Source organism: Onychostruthus taczanowskii, unplaced genomic scaffold (assembly GCF_017590055.1).
Source record: "Onychostruthus taczanowskii isolate IOZ18803 unplaced genomic scaffold, ASM1759005v1 scaffold11, whole genome shotgun sequence".
NCBI classification, from domain to species: Eukaryota; Metazoa; Chordata; class Aves; order Passeriformes; family Passeridae; genus Onychostruthus; species Onychostruthus taczanowskii.
The window spans coordinates 13,682,761-13,692,203 of record NW_024497629.1 but is presented as its reverse complement, the minus strand read 5'-3'; the positions used below and the strand labels follow the sequence as shown (position 1 = coordinate 13,692,203).

At 37.0% G+C, this 9,443-nt stretch overlaps 1 protein-coding gene across 3 annotated transcripts in view; it reads right to left on the bottom strand.

Annotated features, from left to right (window-relative positions):
• Window positions 1–1,340: 1,340 nt before the first annotated feature.
• The window catches only part of SH3YL1 (SH3 and SYLF domain containing 1), a 47,295-nt gene continuing 39,192 nt past the window's right edge, over window positions 1,341–9,443 (bottom strand). For all 3 annotated transcript variants that reach the window (XM_041420396.1, XM_041420386.1, XM_041420378.1), the window contains exon 10: window positions 1,341–1,931. In XM_041420396.1, the coding sequence (XP_041276330.1) occupies window positions 1,732–1,931 (200 nt within the window). In that variant the 3' untranslated portion in view covers window positions 1,341–1,731. The remainder of the gene's footprint in view (window positions 1,932–9,443) is intronic.

Sequence of the window (9,443 nt, the reverse complement as noted above, 5' to 3'; positions counted from 1 at the left end):
CAGATGCTACAACAGTCCTTCTAAAGGCATATATTGGCAGCATATATTTCCACTGAAGCTACGTGATGTCGTACAAGTCTTTCCCACTAGCTGGAAAATATTTACTAAGAAAACACATGCAAGCAGTATGGATCTATTTGGTGGTGGTATCTATTTGAGGACAGATTTCTGTCCAAATTATGAAGCAAAGCATATAAAGGATTTTCATGGGAAGGTTGTAAACGCATTTAATTTTGGTTTCAGTCTATTCTGTGTCATTTTGAGTTTGTTTATCAAAATGTATTTTGGCCCAGTCTGAAAGAAATCCAGAAACTTTTGCCAATGAGTAGAAATAAATAATGCAAAGTCTTCATCTACACGAGGCTTAGCCTTACCGTTCTGATGGGATACCTTAAAGCTAAAGATTACCTGACAGGTTAGTGGATCATAATAGAGCAACTATAACTTGGTTGCTGCAAAGATCACACATACTAAATTTCTGGTTCTCATAGAAGAAACAAGGACATTTTCAAGTGGGGAAAAGCAGATGGAGCATAATTATCATCTTGGCATTAACTCCAAATAAGAGGCAAATCCAGCAGATCCAGCATTGAGAAGGGAACTAAACTGGTTCTAAAAAACTCAAAGCCTCATTCTCACCTTTGCTCTGATTTGTAACATCAACTTTAAAGGCAGCATCTGTATCTTAAAAATTTACAAATTTACAAGTTGATTTACAAATATACTCAAAACAAAACTGAAATCTCATAATCATACTATGTCATATTATTATGACATAATAAATAATTATACATTACTATCACATCTATCCTACAGAAATATTTTCCCTATCTTTTTATAATAAATATACTCCATTTACTCTGTACTTTACTTTATGTTGTTCTTTTCTTAAAGATTAGACATTCAAAAAGTTTTAAATTGGAAGAAGCAGGAAGAATTGAAGCTCACTTGTGAACCAGAAATTTCTCTATCTTGTGGAGAGAGAGAGATCCGTGGAACAAGTTCCTACAGCAATCAAGGATAAGCCTATATGTTTTCTGAGGGACTATTCATGCATTTTTCTAAACAAACTTTCAGAAGTGCTTAAATTCTTCAAAGGTGAGGGCAACATAAGGCAAGCTATCAGAGAAGCTGAACTGCTTAACTGTCACAGAGTTGTTTTCAAACAGGTCTTTGTGTGCCTAACAATAAGAAAAGTTGCAGACCAGACATAAAGTAGTTACTAAAAAGCTGCAATATCTAGAGTGATTTTTAAAACCAAGTAGGAAGGTGCTTTTAACTGCCATACCTGTGGAAAAACATCTGTATTTACTAAGCAAAGAACTCAGACATGGTTTGAAGCAAATTTAAGAGCATTTATTAAGGAAAGAGACCATAAATTACAATTTGAGAGAAATCAACTTTTTTTTCAGCATATCTAATTCTGAACTGTTTCCAATATTTCCCTCATGTAAAAAATTAATCCATATAGCAAGACAGAATTGAAATGATACATAAATTGGATTACTTTTTGGGGCAACTTGCTTAAATATAAAACTCTCATAAATTGACTATCACCTACTGTTTACTTAAGAAATAAATGTAGGGGAAAGTTATGGTCATACAAAGCATTTAATCTTTTTTTGTTACAATAATATTGATCTAAAGTCTCATTTTAATAAAATCTGAAAAGTTAAAATATATTTTTCAGTGTAAATATATTACTGCCTCAACATTTTATTCTGTACAAATTTAGTTGTTACTTATGGCAACATAATTGGCTGGAAAGATGCCAGTTTTTCCTCCTATGCTTCCTTCCCACCAATCAAACTGGGAATTTGTTTTAGTTGTCACTGTGATTCTGTCTCCAGCTTTGAAAGTCAAGTCACCTGGTTGTTGTCCTTCAAATGAATAAAGTGCTGTCACTTCAACTGGATCACTCCGAGAGTTATCTGAAATTAAAGAAATTAAATTAAAAGGAAATTATTAAAAGGAAATTACTACTGTCAGCACACACACTAAGTTCTTAAATAGTATATTCTTAAACAACAGTAGAAAAGGGTGACAAACACACTAAAACAATATATATGGGCATATAAACCACTGATGAAAAATCCCCTCTGATTCCACTATAATCTTAGGTAAGTGAAATTTGAATTCCAGTCTATCAGCGCGGTCTATTTAATAAAATAATACTCTATACAAAGTAAAGATGAGCCATTTTTCTGTATGCCTCATATGGTCAGAAACAGTGGGAACAAAGGTGGTGTGTTGAGGAAAGCACAAATGTTTCCTGAATGGCTGCTATCAGAGCCACTGCTCAGGTTTGAGTTTTGGTTTGTGTTCTCTGTGATAGCTTCTTCATGGAAACTGCAAAACTCAAAGGAGAGAAATTGATTTTTTAATCAACACTCAGGATATAGGATGGCAAAACACAAAATATCCATAGCACTTCCCTTCTTGGTCCACAGGTTTTGCAGTGCCTGGGATTTTGGTGTATCTCTGACATAAAACAGAACACACAAAGTGTGCCAGTGGAAAGAACTGATTATGGTTTGATGTACTGGAAGTGACTTGGTTTGTATAGGTGTGTTTTCGACCACCTATACAAATGGCTTTTATTCTCTTTGCACCAGCCTCTTACATAACTCTTTCAGTCCTCAGCTGGGGTTGGAATCATGACATGAGGCTTCTAAACTAATTTTAAAACTATCAAAATCTTGGGTACTGTTATCCACCCTCCATTTCTGTAGAAAATTTTTAGCTAACCTTTATTATTTAGCCAATGCTTATTGCCACTGAACTTTAAATTTTAGTATCTTCAATTTAACAATAATTATGTCTTTTCTCAATTCCTTTAACTCTCTGAGCTATAGGAGGTAGTTGCTTTAGATTAATGTTGATTCAGAAAACACTTAAATCTTTCACGTGAGTGAATCTAAAAGTGAAAAATGGAAGGTGTAATGGAAGATTAGTTAAGAGGAAGTAATGTTTACACAGTCAGGTAGAGAGATTTCAGGGTGTATTGCTCATATGGACATGATGGCTGCAAAAATGCTCAAGCACGCCAGATTAAAGGCTTTTAGAATTAGCTGCACCTTCTTGCTGTCAAAACTGTTGCAAAAGGGGAAACCCAACCTCTCACTAGTTTACACATGGCAAGCAGAGAGCTAGAAGGTGGGGTGAGAGAAGCACTGATACAACTTTTTGTTGTTTTTTGCAGTCTGTCTTCAGCAACTGATACCCACAGATTTTTTTTTCTTCTGGTTGCTTTTATCATTTCAAAAGGAAGAGGAAACATTTTTTCCCCTAAGGCTCACAAACACAAACTGTAGCCAAAGAGGACAGAGAAGAACAATGGACCACAAATGTATGCATAAAGAGCACAGGGTTTTTCACCTACATCTGTCAATATATATGTTCATTCTACAGGTGAGTGCTTTCTCTATATGATCTGCACTTTTAGCAATCACCAAAGACTAACATAAAATTATTTGGCCATGAGCTGGGAGAGATTTGATTGCAGAGAAGTCAAAAGCCATATTTCTTGATCACAAAGTATCTCTCTCCTGATATCTATAGTCATGATCTAAAGTCATACAACACTACTTATTTTACTGTGAAAATAAAACCAAATTTATCGGGTCCATATCTCCACCAGTTATTCCTACCAAAAAGGCAGATTGCAGCTTTTAAATAGCTCTTTTATTGTCACATCTGAAACCCCAACAGACTGAATATTCAGCAATGACACCATTTTCCTCTGGGAATTCAAGCATTTGATGCAGTTGGCATGATATGATGTGCTCTCATGTACAGTGTAGTTTGAAGCTAGATGTTTTGATTGAGGAAATCATAGAAAAAGTATGCAGAAAAACATCAACTTTTTATTCCTAGCACTAACTGAAGAATAGTCAGAAAATACTGTGGCCCAGGACACTCTAGGTGCTATGGCATGGAAACAGTTATGACTCAGTTCCATATCAAAAGGAAGAAGGGGTGTATTTTACCCCTGTGCCGCCTTCCGGCAGCACATATGTGTCAAGTGCATTTATATGCTACAGTGAAGGCAAAAAATTCCTATGCTTTGAGTTCTTAAACCTATGTGTTTCTATCATGTAAATGAATAATCACTCAAAGAGAATTGGAGTTACTATATATTTAAAACTGCCCAAAATATATATGGAAAAAGTAGATATTTGACAGAGAAAAATAAAAGACTGAAAGTGCAAGTGTGAGGTGAGAGCTTATTTTCATTACACTCAGAAAAGAGCTGTCAAGACCACTATAATATGCTAGACTCACAGCAATGGTAAGTAACTAACAGTTACCACCTCCATGGCTGAATCTGCATTAAGACTATGATTCCTCTTAAACAAACTGCTGAGTAGTATGAAATTGGCTCTGTAAAAGTAGGAGGAAAAATGAAAGAAAACACGACACAAATTAGAGCTTGAAAAGGTGGAAAAAACATCCATATGTGAGATATCAAAGGGTAGGAGTGTATTCAATGCACCACAACGATGCCTCCAATTATTGTTTGCTCTGTCATATTTAAAAAATTGTTTTATATGTTTCTCTTCTCATTTTTTGTCCCTACACATGTGCATCTTTCCAAACACAGAGAAAACTCAAAGCACTACAGCTGAATATGAACACTCAGTTCTGTGTCCTTACCCATTAGCCACCTGCTATCATTTAAAAGCATTTTTCAGCTTTATTCCTGTCAGCTCTTTCATAGCCATTTCTACTTAATTTTCCCTAGCAGCCTTTTCCTATACTACAGTTTTGTTTCACTTTATTTCTCATAAAGATTCCAATTCTGTAGTTTTGTAGCACAATGCAAACAGAATGCATATTTCTTGCCTGCAGAGTTCAGCATCCCATGCTTCATATTTATATGGATCATCCTAACAATAAGGTACCTTAAATGAATGCACTGTGACAAAATCTACCACACAGTAAGGAGGATCTGTGTTCTCATTTCCCAATTTCATAGAAGGGTTTTACATAGAAGGGTTTTAAATAAAATAGTTATATTCCACATGAAGTTCACTGAATGCATAGACAGAAACTACATTTGCAGCTCACACAAGATGGTGCTGCAGTGCTACATACAGCGTATGGTACTAAGATCATTGAGATTCATGAGTATGCACACTGCAAGAAAAACAAACTACATTGTGGAAAATCCTTATTTGTTATTGCTATTTGAATACACACTTCCACAAACACAGTGGTCAAACAGAAATATACAAATTTTGGTTGAAGGCAAATTAGTACAGTAGCCAGCATATATATTCAATACTCCAGCATACACAGGTATGGCATGTGTTTGATGACAAACTTCTCTGACCACAATATCCTTCCATTTTATTTATCTTTACATACCATAATGATTTCAAGATTTTGTGAAGGACCACTGCTACGGATAAAAGACTTGGTGGGGTATAAACTAGAGTGAATTTATGGCCCCTTGGGTGTGCTACATTACAGCCCCAGAGTGAATGAAAGAGCAATAAAAGTATTTTTGATTATGGCACATTTATCGCATAATAAAAGCATTTTCTATGAAGTTGCTGTAGAACAGATACATTGTCTACTCTTCTGTGACTCAGTTAAGAGTGCCAGTTTTTGACTATGAGGCCAGCTGGCACAGACTGGCCACAAAGCTAGCAGTAAACACTGACCAGACAGACGAGCCACATGCAAACTGCCTACGGATTCCTATACTGGAGTAACAACTAAACCACATCTTGGAATTATTTGGAAAAGTGCAAGGTGAGAATAATGCCAAAGCATTTTCTAACAAAACAACCACATAAGTAAATGAGTTACAGTGCTTGGGCCCATGCCTTCGCATTGTTTAATTTACTAGTAGATATAGTAGCCGCTAGTTTCACTATCTAATGTGAGCTTATAAAATATTAGTAAAGCCATAGGCTGTTTATAAGACTGGTTTTTAGAGAAGAACAGGCATTTGTAATAATTTTGGCTTGAGCTTATGATACTTTCAAAACCCAGCTCTAAGTTGGAACACTGTTCAGCTGTGGGCCCCAAATTTAATTGTACTGGCATAGATGCATATATGCCCCAGCCATCAGCCTGATGCTGAATATCTTGCAGAAGATGTGCTGCTTTTGGCCATGGACACAGCAATAAAACTGAAATAAGTTTCATGTACTTGAGGTTAGTGGTGAGATTGCTAAACATCCACTTTGCAAATTTCGTTAATTGTGAGTAATTTGAGAGTAATTTGTCAGTAATTTCACTCTCTGCCCCTTCAGTGGGATGTGAAAGAGAACTGGAGGGCTAAAAGTAAGAAAACTCATGGACTCATGGGTTGAAATAAGAACATCAAAATAATTTAAATAAAATAATATTTTTTAATTAAAATGTAAGGAAAAGGAAATTAACAAGAAGAGAGAGAAGCAAAACCCAAGAAAAGCAAGTGACGCAAATGAACAGCAATTGCTCACCACTAACCAAATTATGCTCAGTCTGTTCTCAAGCAGTGGCCCCCTAGGCAGCTTTCTCCCAGGTTTATAGTCTGAGTATGACTCTGTGGGATATCCCTTTACCCAGTCGGGGTCAGCTGTCCAAGCTGTAATAGAATTCTTATTGCTTAAATGGAGATCTAGAAAACTAAGCAACCACATGGACCCTGTTTGTGCAGAAGATAAAACCAACAAACAGACCAAATGATGGAAAACAACGAAGATTAGGCAGATGCAAAAATCCGTGCTTTTTGTAAACAAACTTATCAAGTAACAGAAACGTTTAGTATACTAGTACACTGTTCAGAGGCATTGAAAGGATCAGGTATTGCTCATAGGTTTAGTATGAGACATGCAACTACAAACAGTGAACAGACAAATATTAGTTCTTTACCCATTATGGGCTTTTGCTTGGAAAGGGTTAGTACTGAGTTTATAATCAGAGTTAAGGAAAGAATCCAAAGTAGGATAAAGAACTACATCAATCACTGGGCCCATTGCAAATGTGAGTAAAAAACGATAGTTGGTGCCATTAATAATGAGGACTTAACAGGAAATTTTAATGTCAGCCTTGGAAAATGGTCTGGACAACACCACCTGCTAAGATACCACTGTGAGTGTAAATACTGTGTGTATACATTTATTGGTTACACTAAAATGCCTGAAGGATGTTTGCTGCAAATCATCATGTTAAAAAGGATGACTATTATCAGGCCCCAACCAAACATGTTAAAGTGAAAGACAACCATTAGTTTAATTCAACAGCTATAGATGAGCCTGTGCAAAGAAGGCAAACTGTATCCTAAGCTGCATTAGGCAAAGTATTGACAACAGATCAAGGGAGGTGATCTGCTTTACTCAGCACTGGCGTGCAGTCCCGTTCTGAGCTTCTCAGTACAAGAGAAACATGGACATGCAGGAGACAATTCAGCAAAGGGCCATATGGAAGCTGCCATTGCAGCATCTCTCCTCTACAGAAAGGCTGAGAGAGCCCAGGGAAGAAAAGGCTTATCAGTGTCTATAGATATCTGAAGGGACAGTAAAAACAGGGTGGAGCCAGGCTCTTGCCCAGCGACATGGGCAATGGGCACATAGTCAGCACACAGGAAGTGCTGACTGAACATCAGGAAACACGTTTTTACCCTAAGGGTAACTGAATAGGTTTCCCAGAGAGGTGATGGAGTTTTCATTCAAAAGATATGGACCTAATCCTGCTTGAGCAAGGGCGTTGGACCAGATGATACCTAGAGGCCTTTTTCAACCTCATCCATTCTGCAGTTTGGTGAAAAACTTCAAAGAGACCTTTTATATAAAGTTACCTGAAAGAATAAAAGCAGCATGAAAATTTGTGATTGTAGGGAGTTTGGACTGGAACAGCTGTAATCAAAACCCAATTTGATACTAATGGAACTCACACTGTCAGCATCATCTGCTGGTCAGGCCAGACAGGGCAGACTTCTTACCAGACACTGACTAGCCTGTATCCAGCTAGGGGAGGGCCAGCATGGAGCACACCTAGTAAGGACCCCCATCTCTCTGAGAATGTGATGTCCTAGCAGGGCCTTCTTGTCAACATATGAATCAGTGTGTTGCAAAGAGTTGCACTAGCACACAACCAAATAAGTTTAGCCTAGGACTGACAGAGCAACTCTAAGATCAGAGTTTAGTAAAATAAAGGGCTGAAGAGAAAGATTCATTGGTGGATGAGCAATATGAGAAACAAGATGAGGTAGTAAATGACAAGAGTAAGTATTATCTTACAGGTATGTCAGCATTTGTTGTGCTCCTCAACTGACAGCTAGATGTAAAAAACTAAAGGTAACACCGGCTCCATGCAGGACAAGTGAAGGACAGAAAGGAGAAAAAGTTATCTTATGGATTATTCTGAGCCGTGTGAGTTACTGCATTACAATCAAAGCCAGCTTTAAGGGAAGAACTAAACTCATAGTATGGAATCCAGAAAGTAATAGTAATTCAGATTCTGCACTCACTGTTTCGAGAGGTCTTACAGTCCCTTTCTCCTTTACAATGCCTTCAATAAACCTTGAAATGAAGGGTGGATCTGTCAGGGAGTGCTTTTGAGTCTGTTTGAGCTCAACAAGCCTCAAGGTTTATTGAATTTTATTTCAGGTAGGATTTGTGTAGGGACTACAAAACCCAGAGAGATACTTTTTATGCTGGATGCAGCATATCATGCAGTAGAATATGAAATGCAAGGGGTTGGCAAAGGAAATGACATGCAATAAATTTTGAAGGCATCAGGGTAACTACTAATGACAAAGATAGCTTTCTGAAGGAGTGTTAGGGCTCATGATAGGAGAAACTAAAGATGTAAATTTCTGACTTGAGAAATGCAGTATTGGGCCCTGATGATGACTAAAGGCAGGCAGAGAAATGGTTAAAGTTGAACTTTGAAGTAGGTAGGTGAACCACTAAGTTAAATCTGTGATACTAACAAGACTGAGATGAAAGCTAGATCTGTCAGGGGGTGCTTTAGGTTCTAAGTTCAAAGACATACTTAACATGAGAATCAGTGGGGGGATGTAAAAGATGGACAAAATGATAGGGCAGGAAATTAACTTTGAAGCAAGAACTGAATCTAGATGAGAGTAAAGAAATATTGAATTTACAAAGGTCAGAGAGAAGGATGTTCCAACAATTGAATTATAACAGGACAAAAGCATAGACAAAAGTGGAGACAGAAAGAAAAGGCTGCATCTTTAAAGTGGTACCTAGAGAACATCTGTAAGTCTCTTTGCTCCTATAGTGAAAGTGAGCACTTCTAAACAAATTCAAGTTGAAGAACGCATGAGCTCTGCAGTGATCGCAAAGGCAAAGTTTAAGATTCTAGTTGACAATTTTTATCTTGAATTCTTAATTAGTTAAGAAAAGAATATCTGAGTAAAGGAGAAATAGAAATAGTTCTTTGCAGAAAATATTATCTAGCAAATTAAAAGCAACAAAGAA